This window comes from Petromyzon marinus, chromosome 47 (genome assembly GCF_048934315.1).
Source record: "Petromyzon marinus isolate PM22_M1 ecotype Great Lakes invasive population chromosome 47, UKy_Petmar_22M1.pri1.0, whole genome shotgun sequence".
Lineage (NCBI taxonomy): Eukaryota > Metazoa > Chordata > Hyperoartia > Petromyzontiformes > Petromyzontidae > Petromyzon > Petromyzon marinus.
The window spans coordinates 5,338,375-5,355,031 of NC_133713.1; the positions used below are offsets into that span (position 1 = coordinate 5,338,375).

At 51.7% G+C, this 16,657-nt stretch overlaps 1 protein-coding gene across 1 annotated transcript in view; it reads right to left on the minus strand.

Moving 5' to 3' along the window:
- Positions 1 to 6,736: 6,736 nt before the first annotated feature.
- LOC116952444 (uncharacterized) overlaps positions 6,737 to 16,657 on the minus strand; it is a 52,280-nt gene continuing 42,359 nt past the window's right edge. The window contains exons 21-27 of the mRNA XM_032971790.2: positions 16,415 to 16,516; positions 14,845 to 15,122; positions 14,316 to 14,417; positions 12,261 to 12,344; positions 11,232 to 11,314; positions 10,334 to 10,422; positions 6,737 to 9,086 (exon numbers count right to left, since the gene is read on the minus strand). Coding sequence (XP_032827681.2) covers positions 8,909 to 9,086; positions 10,334 to 10,422; positions 11,232 to 11,314; positions 12,261 to 12,344; positions 14,316 to 14,417; positions 14,845 to 15,122; positions 16,415 to 16,516 — 916 coding nt within the window. The 3' untranslated portion in view covers positions 6,737 to 8,908. The remainder of the gene's footprint in view (positions 9,087 to 10,333; positions 10,423 to 11,231; positions 11,315 to 12,260; positions 12,345 to 14,315; positions 14,418 to 14,844; positions 15,123 to 16,414; positions 16,517 to 16,657) is intronic.

Below are 16,657 nucleotides of genomic sequence, written 5' to 3' on the forward strand. Positions count from 1 at the left end.
TCCAGCGCTGTCCTACCAGACAGTCTCGTCCCTTTACCTGATGAAGGCCGCTTGTGTTGTGGCCGAAACGTCGTGAGAATATTATTGTGTTATCTTATTTTATCAATTTATTATTGTATTCTCATTCTACGTGACTTTACCGAAAGAACCAAAGAAGATGAATCATTGCAGTCACAAAAGCTTTAAATCGAAGTTTCGATGTAGTCTCTCTGTTCACCAAGGTACCTGTGCCTGACACCATTGCAATCATTGAAGACTTGGCCCAACAGGGACTGAATTCTGATGTGCCAACTTTGGTGAGGCACTGCCTTACCAACACATACTTCACCTGGATTGGTACATTCTACAAACAAGAGGAAGGTACCCCAATGGGTTCTCCCTTATCGCCAGTGGTAGCGAATGTTTTCATGGATAAATTTGAGACAGATGCCATCCAGACATCCACCCTAAGTCCTTCCTTGTGGAAGAGGTACGTAAATGACACGTTCGTCATCTGGCCACATGGCCAGCCAGCACTAAACCAATTCTTCCACCACATAAATTCCATGCACCCAGCCATCAAATCCGCCATGGAAGTGGAAAAGGATGGCAAGTTACCATTCCTAGGTGTTTTGATCGAGAAGAGACCTGATGGCTCGTTGAGACATACTGTCTACAGGAAAGCCACCTACACGGATGCCTATCCTAAAGCCTGACTGCCACTACCACCCAGCCCAGAAGATTTCCTCATCAAAACACTACACAATAGGGCCCATTGCATCTCCGACCAGCACCACCTAGCCAGTGAGTTGCAGCACGTACACCAAGCCTTCAGGATGAATGGATATTCTGACCGTACAATCCACAAAGTGATGGTTTTGATTGGATCCTCAGATGGTTGTCTCCCCAGCCATGGGGAGACGACCATCTGAGGATCCAATCAAAACCATCACTTTGCCATTTTTTTGGGTTACCAAAAATATTTCCAAAATATTAAACAAACACAAGATCCAGGTTCGTTTCAACACGGTACACAAAATCCGTGATTTGATCCTATCTGTAAAGGATGTGATTCCTGACATGCAATACCCTGGTGTCTACAAACTAAGTTGTGGCTGCGGCAGCAGTTACATTGGGGAAACGAAACGACATGTCTCGGACCGCGTTCGCGAACACAAGGCAGATCTGAAACACGGTAGAACCAATACCTCTGCCGTTGCAGATCATTATTTTAACGCGGTGGGCTCACACGAAATTGATTTTCCAAGACGAAGGTACTCTGCAAACCCACCGGCTATAATCAGAGATTTGTTCATGAAGACATCCAGATATATAAACACAGACACAACTTCAACCGAGAGGATGGGTACAAACTGAGCAATCATTGTTATTCATTGTGTAATTGGGCCAAGATGCGCCGTTCCCATGCGAAAAGCCCGCAATACCAGCCTAATGCCAATAGGGGGCAACAGAAGGGCTGAGCCACAGTACTGACAGTCGATGGGCCATAGGGTCCAACGGTTACCCTATGGAACAGGATGTAAAAGGGGCAGACCCCAGGAGGGGGGCTGGGGGATGACATCATCCCCGGATCCTTCTCGAAGGTTCGAGAAGGAAGGCGTGGCCGGGGCGGAGCGAGCCACGGCTCTGTATAAAAGCCGGACCTCTGGACGGTCCCGGCAGTCGTCGTCCAGCTGAAGACATAGAAGCCCCAAGCGCAGAGCCGTACCCCTGGCAAGGGTCGGCTCCAGCTTATATACCAGTGAAGATTCAAGCTTCACTCACGGAGGACTCGTAGATTAGCCAGTGAGAGGCGTAGTAGTCTGGAGAGTAACCTCCATGGTGTATCGGGTGTGACGGGCCGTTACCTCTCTGTGTTAAGTGCTAATTGTTAAATAAAAAAAAAAACTGTGTTGCCTAAGAGAAGCCTGCTTCTAGTTATTCAACCCACCACAATTGGAAGAACGTTATTAACCAAGTAAAGTCTTAACTGGCTGGATGATTCCAATCTACCTGCCTATGTCAGCTGTTATTTCCGACTCTCTGAGTACATCACTAGTTTAAATATCTCCCTATGTGTCTCTCTCTCTCTCTGTGGGTGTCTCTCTGTTAGTGTTTCTATCTGTGTCTCTCTCTCTGTATGTCTGTGTTTCTCTCTTTGTATCTCTGTGTCTCTGTGTGTAGGTGTCTCTCTCTCTCTGTGGGGTTGCCTCTGTGTCTCTCTCTTTGTATTGTGTCTCTCTGTCTCCATATGTCTCTCTCTGTGAGTCTCTCTCTCTCTACGTCTCTCTTGGTTGTCTCTCTCTCTGTCTCTCTCTCTCTCTGCGCATATGCGGAGGTGGCTGCGTCCAGGTGAAGCTCCGCGCCGCTCACCTGGATCAATGGGGGCCTGATTTTCCATCAATTAGGCCAAGCCTGAGAGAGGTTACAATGGGGAGTTTAAACATCGCTCTTCCCCTCATTTTGTAATGGTTTATTCCCTTTGATTTCTTCTTTATTTTTGCTCGCTGAGTCGTCCCGGAAAATTTATTCCGAGCGGCTCGTGGGCTGAACAGAGAACGGCAACGACGACAACAACAACGACAACAACAACGACAACAACGACAACAACGACAACAACAACGACAACAACGACAACAACAACAAAGACAACAACAACAATAACGACAACAACAACAACAACAACGACAACAACAACGACAACGACAACAACGACAACAACGACAACAACAACAACGACAACAACGACAACAACAACAACGACAACAACGACGACAACAACGACAACAACGACAACGACAACGACAACAACGACAACAACGACAACAACAACGACAACAACGACAACAACGACAACAACAACGACAACGACGACAACGACGACAACGACAACAACGACAACAACGACAACGACAACAACAGCGACAACAACAATAACAACAACGACAACAACAACAACAACAACGACAACAACGACAACAACAACAACAACGACAACAACAACGACAACAACAACAACAACGACAACAACAACAACAACGACAACAACGACAACGACGACAACAACAACGACGACAACAACAACGACAACAACGACAACAACAACGACAACGACAACAACAACAACAACAACGACAACAACGACAACAACAACGACAACGACAACAACGACAACAACGACAACAACAACAACAACGACAACAACAACGACAACAACAGCGACAACAACAACAATAACAACAACGACAACAACAACAACGACAACGACAACAACGACAACAACAACGACAACAACGACAACGACAACAACGACAACAACAACGACAACGACAACAACAACAACAACAACGACAACAACGACAACAACAACGACAACGACAACAACAACAACGACAACAACGACAACAACAACAACAATAACAACAACGACAACAACAACAGCGACAACAACAACAATAACAACAACGACAACAACGACAACAACAACAACAACAACGACAACAACGACAACAACAACGGCAACAACAACAACAACAACGACAACAACAACAACGACAACAACAACAACGACAACGACAACAACGACAACAACAACAGCGACCACGTGCGCAGGTGTGGCTGCTGACGACCACCACCATGGCGCAGCGCACCGCGCTGGAGACTCTCACGAGGAGGAACGGTCTCGCCATCTTTCCGCCGTCCGGGATCGCCGTCGACGCCGCGGTGGCCGCGACGACGTCGGCTACGCCGGCGTCGTCGCGGCCCAGCGGCAGAGCGGAGGGGTCACGGTGTACGTGGCGGAGGAGGCGATGGCGGAGCGCCTGGTGGAGACGGGGCTCACCGTGGGTGAGCTTCACCTGCGGTGCGCCCCGCTCGCCGTCCGGGTGGCGCTCTCGGGCGCGCCGCCCTTTCTGAGCAGCGCCGACCTGCTGCGGGAACTCCATCGCTACGGGACGGCGGTGTCGAAGGTCACGCTGCTGCCTCTACGAACGAGGGACCCCGGGTTGGCGCACGTATTGTCGCTTCAGCGCCAGGTTTTCATGGTCTTGAAGGATGGCAACGCAGACTTAGGTGTTAACTTTAAGCACACGGTGCAGGGCCACGTGTACACAGTGCACGCATCCACGGCTGGGATGCGTTGTTTCGGGTGTGGAGGCAGCGGCCACGCCCGGAGGAACTGCCCGAACAGGGCGAGCGAGTCCGCCGCGCCGCCCGCAACGGGGCGGGCGGAGCAGCAGCAGAGACAGCAGCAGCAGCGGCCGCAGCAACAGCACCGCCATCGACTACAACAAGAAGAACACCAAAATCAACAACAGCAGCAGCAGCAGGGAGGGCAGCGGGGTGACCTCGCCGTCCTGGCAGCTGACTGCGGGGCACGGACGACCGAGGACGAGGGAGACGTTTTCGTCCGCCCGTCCGCCCCTCCCCGGCGGAGGAAGCGGAGGGCCAGGAGCGACCCCGCGTCGGCGGGACGTGTCGGGGTCCCCGCGAAGCGGACGGTGGTCGCCGGCGACAACAAACCGAGCCGGAGGACCGCACGGAAGCGGCGACGGGGAGCGACGACGAACCCGGGCCGCGGGACGGGATGAGCGACGACGGCGGACTCCGCCTGCCGGACGACGTCGCGGTAGCAGAGCGACCATCGGAGCCGGACCCAGCCTTGGCCGGAATTGCAGACCACCACCACCACCATCACCTTCACCGACGCCGCCGCGCCTAACGGTGCCGCGGCGCTCGAGAGTGCCGTGGCGCCTGACGGTGCCGCGGCGCACGCGAGAGACGAGCAGCCCGCCTCCCCGTCTGACGGGGCGATGGCTGCTGGACCCGCGGAGGTGCACCACCCCAAGCCCAGGAAAAACCCGGCTCGGGGTGGCCTGACACGAGAGGCGGCCGCCAAGCCCCAAGAGAACATACAAGGCGACTGTAGAAACAACAGCAACGAAAACAACGACGACGACAACACCTACAGGGACGACGGGTGGTTAAGGTGCAACGTTGTTGAGAACACAAGTGAAACGAGCCGCCCGCGAGTCCGGAGGGGGATAGAGTACAACCCAGGGGCCATCATTGACTACGTACGACACCCCTTCAAGGGGCGCACGGGCATCTTCAGAGAACAATTCCCCGACGCGCTGGCCTTCATACAGGCCGCGCGACCACTTTGCAAGGATCCGCACAGGTACGTCTGCAGCCGGAAGGAGGCCGACAAGGTGGAGGCTCTAGTACGGAAGGCAGAGAGGAGGTATTCCTCCCAGCTAAAGGGGCCCCCTGTGGCCACCGCCAACACCAACACCTAGCGCTGTGGCCTCGGGATTTAAAAGGGCAAGGTGCGCGATGACGCGCGCGGACTCGAAACGGTTTCCTCTGCACACGCGATCACCTGGGCTGGCGGTGGACCGTGAGCCACCTAAGCTGGCGGTAGCCGCGCCAGGAGGTGTGCTGTGCGTGCCTCGTGTGCAGCACGTCCACTGAAGCGGTCTGTATACCTACCTCCATTGGCGGCGATCAGCTGCGTTGTTTGGATGTGCGCGCGGTGACGCGCGCGGACCTGTTTTGATTTTGTTTTGATTTTGTTTTGGTGGCTGGGTTCACCCGTACCGTGGGGGGCGGAGCGTGGTTCGCACTTTGGACCCGGTTTTTTTCCCGCTTCTGTGTAATTGCGGAACGGTGTTGTTTTTCGATATGTGCGCTTGTGTTGACGGTGACGAGGTTGTTGCCTGTGGCTGGTGTCGATGGTCTTGGGCGCGATGACGCGCACGGACATTGTTGGCTTTTTTTATTGGCGACTCTCGCAATGGAGCACCGGAACCGTCCAGGGCATTTGCTGCTGGACAATAAAGTTTATTTAAAAGTCAAGTCTATGGTTTTGTTCTCTTTGTGCGTCTCTCTCTCTCTCTGTGGTTGTCTCTCTCTACGTCTCTCTCTACGTCTCTCTCTGTCTAGGTTGTGTTTCTCTGTCTCTCTATGGTCTTGTTCTCTTTGTGTCTCTTTCGCTGTGGTTGTCCCTCTGTGTCTCTCTCGCTGTGTGTGTCGCTCGGTGTGTCTGTGTCTCTCTCGCTCTGTGTCTCTGCACGCATACCACACACATGTCGGTGATGTGCACGTCTTCTTCGAACGCTGGGGAGCCGGACAAGCCCTCTGTACTAGCGTGGACGGCATCCTCATGTTCACCTTCTGAAGCGCTCGCTCGTCACCGTGGCGTGCGCGAATGACCACCACAACCACCACGTGGCTTATCTTTCGTGTTGCGCGCGGTGCTTTTTAGCGCCACAGCGCGTGGATTTGTAACGTTTATTTTCATTTGTTCGCTGGTGACTTTGTGTATTTCATATCTAAATCGCCTCCAGTGCTTCTGCTGCTGGCGTCAATAAAAGTTGTTTAAAAGTCTGTCTCTCTCTCTCTCCACGTGTATCTCTTGCTATTACGGGTTTTTTTAAATTTCTGTTGCCCGCCTCTCTTGACAATGACACGCCAATCTTCTCATTGGCACACCTCCGGTGGCTGGGCCGTCTCACATTGACATGCTAATCTCTCACATTTACATTCAAATTCCTTCTCGAGCTCCGTCCACTTACCCTTGGGTCGGGCCCACTAGAATCCTATATAACCTCTTGTTGCAGCAGTCCACCTGCTGTTTGTTTCACCTGATGACGGACGCTCGTGTTGCGATGGAAACGTCGTGATCTATTATTTTTCTACCTACGTGATGACTTTACCGAAAGAACCAAAGAGTATGGATTCCCGCAGCCACGAAAGCTTCAAATCAAGATTGTTTATTTGGAGTTTGCACGTTCTCCCGTCGGTCGCGTGGATTTTTCTCCAGGTCCTCCGATTTTTCCCTCCACATTTAGAACGCTGCGTTTAGGGTATTTGGCTGCAATACAATTTCACATGATAAACCACTTCGCTATCATCTGTGGCCAGGTCGCTTCTGAAAAAGTGCTATATAACTCAGTGGGCCTTGCCTGTCAAAATAAAGATACGGTAAAACCTTGGATTGCGAGTAACTTGGTCTGCGAGTGTTTTGCAAGACGAGCAAAAATGTTAAATAAATATTAATTTGATAAACGAGCGAGTGTCTTGCAATACGAGTAGTGTACGTGTACGCTTTGCATTGCCGAGCGTCACGTGATCACAACTGATATACGAGCGCTTTGATATCCGAGTGCTTTGGATTACAAACACGTTTCCGGAACAATATATGCTCGCAATCCAAGGTTTTACTGTAGTTTAGTTCAGAGTGGGCAGAGTGATATCTAAGATTTCACTTCCAATTTCACCATTACCGTGGTGACCCACGTGACGAATCGGTTTGCATTCTTTCATTTGCAGAGGATGCATGTTTTGCCCAATAACGGCGTGAAACATTTAACGTGACGCTAGAGGTAGGATTGGTGTAAAAAAGAAACCATCAAACCATCTTGCTCCATCCCGTAAGTACTCAGATATATAATCTAGACAAGGTATGTTTTTTCCCCCCCAATGCATTCTCAAATGAGAATATTTTCTTGGGGTTTCTTAATATATATGAAAACACATAAATGTAACGTTATTGTGCGATTGACACGTAGTTTACAGGCATGTGTATAGTTCATAGCCGTATTAAGGTCACCCTTGAAAAAAAGAGGCATTGTTTCATTACTCTATGAGTTTGTTTAACCACCTGGATAATTATAGAGGATATAACAAAAAACATCCGTCAATCCACTGCTGGATGAAGGCTACTCCCATGCTGTATCGGTCATGGGAGTTGTTTGGTCACACAAGTCGTGTGGACGGATGAAGGGTGTGTGTTGGGCATAGAGGACTGGTTCAGATATCTATATTCTTTGGGTCTTTCGGTAAAGTCACCTAGATGGGTTCAAATGAATAAAATAAACAAAAAACTACGACGTTTCGATCACAACACAGACGCTTGTGTTGTGATCGAAACGCCGTAATTATTTGTTTATTTTATTTTTATTAATTTGAACATATCCACGTGACTTTACCGAAAGATCCAAAGAATATGAATTCCTGCAGTCACGAAAGCTTTAAGTCGAGAATTTGGTTCGGATATCGCTCGCCGCTTGTTGGCCATGGCCTGGAATCGAACTCGGGATCACCGTGCTCATACTGCAACGCGCTAACCATTGCAGCCGAGCCAGCCAGGGATGAACAGTTAAATCACAATTGCATTGGAAAATAAAAAAAACCTCCATCTAGGCTCTGTGCTTCATTAATGAAACTGCCGACAAGCTGGTAACTCAATACCCAATACAGCCACACAAAACTGCTTGCCCGCTACACTCTGCGGTGCAATGGCTGCATGGAGCGGTGGGAATGTTCAGTGTTAGCAGGAGGTGCACTGCTCACCAACCTCAAGCTCCAAAACCGTTATTCCTCAGCCAAGGTAATTTCCAGACTGGAAACATTTTTTTCCGGGAAACTTGTTCGTACATTTAAAAAAAAACATAATTTCAACCCCCCCCCCCCCCCCCCTCGAGCTGGCCAACTGGCCAGGTGGCTCAGCGGAAAAGCAAGCGGACCACAATCAGAAGGTCGCGAGTTAAAATCCTGGTTAGTGGATGACTCGGCGAAAGGACGGATGCCGCCGTCAGCGACGTGAGGGGGTTGAGGCAATGCAATTCAGGTAGTGGTCATAATAAAGTGACGACGTATTTGCGAGACCACGTAAATACCCCGATGTAAATCGGGGTATTACTGCGCTGCAAATAAGAAAAACATATTTTGGTGGGGGGGGGGGACCCTTAAAAGAAAAATATCTCAAGAGCGAATTTTTTTTTACATATATATAAAATTGCACACCCCAAGCTCAGACAATGTACAGCGTGCAAAGGCAATGCTGATTTGTTAGCGGAGTCTCCACGCTGTTGCGGAAACATCGCTTGCCAGACAATCCCAGTACGTTACTATATTCGCACAGCGACTACTGGAGCATTGGACCGACTCGGCCCGACGAAGGGTGGCTGGGATCAGAGGCGGCGTTGGGAGCGACCGTCGGTTGCGGGGGCGACGGTGCGGCGGGCAGCCACGCGGACGAATCGCCGGCGGCGCCCTGCCGGCAGCTGTAGTCCCACGTCAGCTCCTCGCCCGCCCGCACGAACCTGGGGCGGCACACGCCGCGTTACCGGGACGGCGTCGCGAGCGGACGTCGCCGCACGGCGCCGCGTCTGGCCGCGCGAACGTCACTCGGGCACAACCCCTGCCAGCTGCCGTCACGGCAGGGCCGGGGAGCGGCGGTACGGTGGTTAGCTATGTGTGGGAATCTCTGTCACGCGTGTCACGGTACCTCGATCGTACCTCACGGGATCTGATCGCTAATCAAGCCGCGTTGAGCTCATGCCACAGTGTGTGATCGTACATTAAAGCACCTGATGGCATTTCACAGTGACACAGCACCTGGCTAATATCAGCATCTCGCTGTATATTACAGCAGCTGAAGCTGACGTGACAGCACTTGGTCAAATGTCACATCAGCTGATTGTACATCAAAGCAGTTGAACACGCATCACTCCACAATGATCGTACATCGAAACACCTGAGCATGTCACAGCATCTGGCTTCACGTCAGCATCCGATGTGACATGTGATATCACAGCACCTGATATTACATCACAGTACCTGATCGCAAGCAAATACATGCCACAACACAAAAAGCCTTCGCTTGCTAACACGCAGTTCAACTCCGGTGATCCACACGGCAGCGGCTTTTTTGGCTAACCATTGAACAAAGACGGTCGCTGCATCGAGTGCTTTCAGATGCCTTTCTGCGGCCGTCTGGAATGCTCTTCCTTCCGATATTAGGAAGCCACTGGAGCCGTGCATGTTTCAAATCTAAACTTGAAAATAATTTCTTTAGAACAGTTTTTTTGTGTTTAATTTGTTGTACTTCTGCCCTGCACCTCCGATTAGCACGGTTGGCTACGTACAGTGGGAAAGAAGTTCATCGTACATACAACTCAAAAAGGGACAGGTGAGTCAACGAGTTGAACACGTAGGCTTTCGTGACCAATATCAAGGTTTTTTTGGGTTAGATTGTGTAAATATAAATGTGCCGTACCACCGGACACAGTCAATTAGTAAGCTTTGTCACGTAAAGCAAAAACGTGCCTATTAGTTCGGCACACCCGGTGTCGTGGCTGAGTAATCCCGTGCCGTTCCGCTGGCGATCACAACCAGCGTCATCGGGTGATCCGTCAGAATTGTCAAGAGGGTCTTCCCGCGCGGGTCACCGAGCAAACGAGCACCGACATTGAACGCAGCCGCACGCTCGCCCGGACACCGGCGCGTCAGCGGCCCCGGGCTCGCTGACGCGCCGCTGGGGGTCGCCGCCACCGAGCTCAGCGCTCACCTGTGGGTGAAGAGCGCGAGCCACGGGAACCGCGGGTCGTGCGTGTCCACAAACACCTCCTGGATGAACATGTTGGGGCTGGAGCTGTGCTGTGAGACAAACCCGGCAAGTTCCAACACACGCGCGCGCGCACACGAACAAAAGACATAAATATTGAGATTGATTTGGCGCTTGCAGTAAGTGGCGAGGGATCCCACAGCAGTCTTGCGTTGAGGGCAGTCCCCGGCTCCGGAACTGGCTCGAGTTCATTGTTCTCAGATCTCATCCTTAACCTGTGACTTGGGGGTCCTCAGGACACTGCCTGTTTCAAACTGGTCACGTGTAATTAAGATGGAAAATTTCGATTTAAAGCTTTCGTGACTGCAGGGATTCATCTTCTTGGTTCTTTCGGTAAAGTCACCACGTAGAATGGAAATAAAATAATAAAAATAAAACATAATGAAATAAGATTCTCACGACGTTTCGGCCACAAAACAAGTAGCCATCTTCAGGTGAAGAAGGCTACTTGTTTACCGAAAGAACAAGAAGACGATGGAAAATGTTCATGCATTGCCTCTGTCCAACTGACTGTAGCTACTCGGTACGCAGCCTTGAGTAAACCGGGCAAATTGATCAAAGGGATGCTCTAAAACCTTGATAACCGGCGCTGAAACGGTTATCCTTGTCACCAAAAACGATGACAGGACGTAATCGCCTTCGCTCCCGATGACGTTCAGCGACGCCATCTCACGACGTCACGACCGGCCTTGACACTCGCCTCGACATTAATAATGCTCCGAGCCTCAGCCTCGGCTTAGCCTCGTGGGTCTCTAGGAAGTCATCTTCCTAGTGGGGCTCTTTGTCTGGGGCAACCTGAGAGACGTCCGAGACAAGCGGCCGCCCTCCGCTGCGTACTCACGTTTATAAACCTCCCCACGCTCCCCTCCCTCGTGTCCAGCTGATATGCAAAATGCTCTCCCTCCGACTCGGAGCTCAGACTCTCTGCGGGAAAACGGAAACACCCGGATCAGTTTTTCACCGATATCCGCCAATCCGGTGGGACGTTCAGTAAACTATGCGGAAAAGTAATACGCACCCCAAAATTGTACCCGGCGTACAGATCATTTGGTGCTACTGCATTGGCAGTCGTGCACAAGCATCTGCTGCACTCTATTGCCCACCAAGTAGCCTCGCAGCCCGATGCCAAACTGTGTGTGCACAGGGGTCGCCTATCCAAACATCCAGACTGAACCTTGCTTTTAGTTTCCGTCATATGATCACATTGGGCACATGGCAGGTGATTTGGTCATAGAAACTAAAACTAAACTATCTTTTATTTTACCGGGTAAGGCCCACTGAGCCATACAGCTCTTTTTTCAGAAGCGACCTGGCCACAAACGATGGCTCAATTAAGTGGATTATCACGGGGACATTAATATCAGCCAAAAAAAAACTCGAAACCAATTGTTTCTCAATGTGGAGGGAAAACATGGAAGGCCCTTGAAAAATAATTCACGCGACCACGGAGAGTACATGCAAATTCCAAATATGCAAGCGTCAGGGTTGGTATCTAATCCCCGACTTCCTGTATACCAGGCAAGGTAGTTAACACCTCGACACTGCGGCGCCCCCAAGCAACACAATTGCCCACGCCACAAATATTTTTTTTGCCACAGCATCCGTGGCCACATTCAAAGGCGCCGCACAGAAGGAGCGGACATATCTAGAATTTAGAGACAGAGAGGCAGCCAGTTAAAGGTGGAGAAGAGGAAGGTGTTGAGCCTGGACTTGGAACAGGGTCGAGGAGTCGACAGCACGGGCAGCCAAGTGAAGGCCGAAGAGAATGAGCTCCTTCCCCTACTGAGAGAAGATCGACTGGGGGCATCAATAGAAGCCAGCCAGAACCGAAGTCTCGGTACCCGGAGTGACGTGCACCTTCCCGTCTCACCTAGGCATCCCTTGTAAGATGGTACGGCAACTCCCAAGATTCTTCTAACACCAGGGCCAGCCACTCCTCCACGTCCAGGCATTGCTGTGGCAACACACACGTATACAGGACAGGTACTTACGTACAAAGTGGAGCCCCCTCTCTTTGGTTACCACTGCTTGATGAGGGCTTTCTTGGCTCAGTGCGGGTCGTGGGGGTTAAGGGGCCGTCCATAAATGACATCACGCGATTTTGGACGATTTTTGACCCCACCCCCCTCGTCACACGGCGTCACAAAAAGTCAGACCCCCCCCCCTCAAATATGACGTCACAAAGCTCTGCCCCCCCCTCAACCCCCCAAAACCATACTGAAAATAAAACATGCTTCAAATGGCTTTAAACTACTGTCATTGTAGTGCGTATTTAATGCGGAGCGCTGCACTCTGATGTCGTAGGAGTGCTGTTATAACAATTCTATATTTATTTAAAGTTGCGCATTATGATGCCACGTCACATTTCTCAAACCCCCGCCCCCCCTCGTCACAAATGTCTGACCCCCCCACCCCCTCCCCCCCAAGTGCGTGACGTCATTTATGGACGGCCCCCTAAGAGTGGGGGCGGCACGTGCCTGCTATGCATACCGGTAAAAAAAAAGTGGACGGTAAAACATCACAGCCACGACGATAATAATAATAATATATACGTATAAAAGTGAGTAGTTTCGCGCGTATGGGCGTGTGTGTCACACGCTACTCGCCGCCAATACGTAACGCCGTTTCTTTCCGGCCTGTTGCTTGGCCAAAACAAAATGTACAATCGGCGACGTTGACACAAATCGATCGCAACGCAGGCGGTCCGTCACCGGGAAGAGGGGAGCTTGTGTTGCCATCGAAACGTCGTCGGTTTTTTTTGTACCTAAAAACCCCAAAGAATAATTTTTTTCTTAGGTTTGTTGAATTCTCGTCTCTCATCTTCTTGTTGTATTTGCCTCCGTGCAGTTTGGCGCTCTCTACGTGTTGCGTTGATGTCACCCTGTGTGCTCCCTCGCTATTTGTTTTTTACACCTGAATCACGTCGTGATTGATTTATTTTAATATAATTTCGTGGTATTTCTACATACGTGACTTTACCGAAAAAACCAATGAGTAACTTATTATCTTCTTAACATACCCTCACCATTTACTGCACAGAGCTCGGCGAGAGCACATGGTGAGGGTATGTAACAACATGACACACACGTGTGCTTTATCTGAGCTGTATGCAGTAGATAGTGTGATGTGAAATGTTATCAACAAGCTCATCCCTTTGGCCCGGATAACGCCCGCCCCCCCCACCCCCCCCAGCTAGTAGTAATTAAAAAATACTATAAGTATGTATGAATTGCATTCGCGTATATATGTATTGTTTACTGAATCTTGTATTGTACTTGAGAAATGTCATGAATTTAAATAGGAGTCAATTTATTTACATCGCACTGCACGCGTACACACAGTGATTGCACGTGTACTGCCCTTTTGTGAATCCACTGCTGGATGAGGGCCTGCACGTGCCGTTGGGGGGTTATTTGACCGTACTTTACCACGCTGGGTAGTGCAGGTCCTTGAAGGCGGGGAACATAGGACCGGCCAATGGATATTTTTTCACTGCCCTCTGCTGACAACGCAACCCCACAGCAGCCTTAAGCACGGTGGCCACCTGTCCAAGCACGATCCAGGCTATACAGCCTGCCTACCTTCGGAGATCGAGGACTTTAAGGGTGATTTTTTTTGGTCATCTGCCATTTCGTTCACAACTACATTTAACAAACTGTCCTGCCGTTGATGTTTTCGTCAGCGCACTCAGGGGCTAATGCCTCCTGGCTGTCTTTCTCTAAGAGCGAAACGCGGGGTACTTCAGAGCTCGACAAAGGGCAACAGATAATGAGCAAAGTGGCAGCTATTGGCATAACCATCGAGCGTGTGCGGGCGGTCCAACTGCACCGAGAACCACGGGGCAGGATGGGCCCCAGCCCAGGCCGACCACGTTACGTAAGGGCGTCGTGCGTACGTGCGTACGCGCGTGTCTGGATATGCGCACCCTCCGCTGCTGCTGCTGCTGCTGCTGCTCCCGCGAGGTCGTGACCACCGTCTGTGGGCGACGCCGACCCCTGCCGCGTCACGTGACTCTCCTCCATGACCCCTGCACGCGCCGGGCCGGGGGTCGAACAGCGATGAGCGTCAAACACTTGAACAGCTGAAAGCAAGCTGGCCAACGAGTCGGGCATTCACCCCACGTCGCTCCGTTCACAAGGCGCCGGAATAATGGTCGATGAGCTCGCCGCGCAGGCCCTGCGTTCTCAAGTGGCGACCCGCATTCTCGGCGCATATTCACGACATCATCGCGGTCGTGCGCTCTCCACTGCAACACGGTCCTCCCCGTGACATCGCCATCTCTGCTCGCGGACGCCAGCCTCGGGCGCCTTGCCTCTTTCCCGCCGCCGCTCCGCTCCGTCGTGAAGCCTCGCCCACACACTGTCCTTCGACCCGTTTTCCGCGGCGTCGTCCTGCCCAAGGCCGCTTGCAAAAAGCGACGACCCGCGCGCGACGCACGTGTCACCGTGCCTCACCGGCGTGGACGCACACGAAGGCGCCGGCGTCCAGATCGTCCACGCAGCGCACGCCCCACCCGCCCGGCGGCCTGGTGCGGAACACCTGCAGCCTCACGCGCAGCCCGTCACCAACTACGCGGTTCTCACATGGCCACCGCCACGCTACCGTCTCCTCTGTGGCCTCCTCCTCCTCCTCCTCCTCCTCCTCCACCTCCACCTCCATCTGCTCCGCGTTGACTGCTAAGGCCGCTCGACCCCTCCTGCTGCAAGCGCAACGCGCGTTGCACTCGTAGATTCTGTGGTGGCGAGAGGTTGCGACGTCAGGAGGGAGGTGGGGTGACCGATAGAAGAAGAGGCGACGTACGAATGTATGTTGAACTTGTCACGTACACAGAACGTGGCCAATTCGCCACTAGTACAGCACTAACCAGTGTGTGTGTTGGAGAGCCAAGCCACGACATTTACAAACCGAGTACGACGTTTCTCCAGTAATTACAACCAGCTTCATCAGGTGACAGCCAGATTTGTGGAGAAGTGTAATTGTTTCGTTCCTTATATAGAGGCATAGAGGTCAACACATCTACGCCTGTACTAGTTCATAGTTCATAGTTTCATTTATTTTGGAATAGCCCTGTGAGCCATTCGGCTCTTGAATCGGGTGCAACCGCAACAAACAAAAAAAACAAAAACATGAACAAGAAAAACATCTTAAAGTGACTTTGTGTGACTGTGCAAACAGAAAATCCAGGAAAAAAAACATCAAAATATTCCTGAAATAGCACCGTACTAGTGAGGAATTGGCCACGTTCTGTTTACGTGACAACCCTTACTAGTTGGCTGTGTCGGGTGGTGGCGGGTTTTAACGACACACATTTATATATTTACGCCATCTAACCCAAAAACCTCTATTATGGATGTCTTTGGTCGCGAAAGCCTACGTGTTAAACTGATTTTGAACTTATTTCGCACCCTACGTAGCCAACCGTGCCAATCGGAGCTGCGGCGAGGGGTGTAACGTTGCAATTGATAAACGCCCATTATCAAAGGCCAAAGCTCAACCCTGAAATTCCGTGCTCATGTGATTACTAACGGAGAGGCCTCCACTAGAGGTAGTCCTACAGAGCTCCTCGAAAGGGAAGTTTGGCCTACTTGTCCACGCCGGACAGACGTCTCGGAAGAGGTGGGCGCAGCCAAACTTCACCCCACCACACGCTACCTGCTGATCCACTAACTATGGTGAACCCATCTATACTGCTGGGTGGAAAGAGATGGGTGGGTGGGGGGGGGATTTAATAAAAACTCGCACCACCGTTCAGCAGCCGCGCCGGGAGATCGAACCAGCGACCACGTGATTGTAAGTCCGGTGTGCTAGATGATGCCATTATCACGTGTGGAATAAATTGGGGGGGGGGGGGGGGAAAGGGCACTGAATTATTATTCGTAAAGTTTCAGTTTAAGTCTGGGTTTTGGTGCGAGCGGGCGGGTGAGCGAGTGGGCGTGCGGGCGGGCGGGCGAGTGGGCGAGGGGGTGGGCGGGCGAGTGGGCGAGGGGGTGGGCGGACGAGCGGGCGGGCGGGCGGGCAGGCTACCCCGAGGGAACTTTTCCCAGCAGACGCCCGTGGACGTAGCTCGTGGAGCTCCCTCCCTCCAGGGCGACGCTGGCCGACAGTCTCCGGCAGGCACAGCTCTCCCTGAGCACACCCACCAACAGCGGGGCCACCACAGAGAGACGCGCACAGATTACATCGATCAACCTTGCATTCTTATCACATTCGAATTCACAATAAGTGTCGCGGCGAAGGCGCTGAACAAAGAATGAGCTATTTGTACAG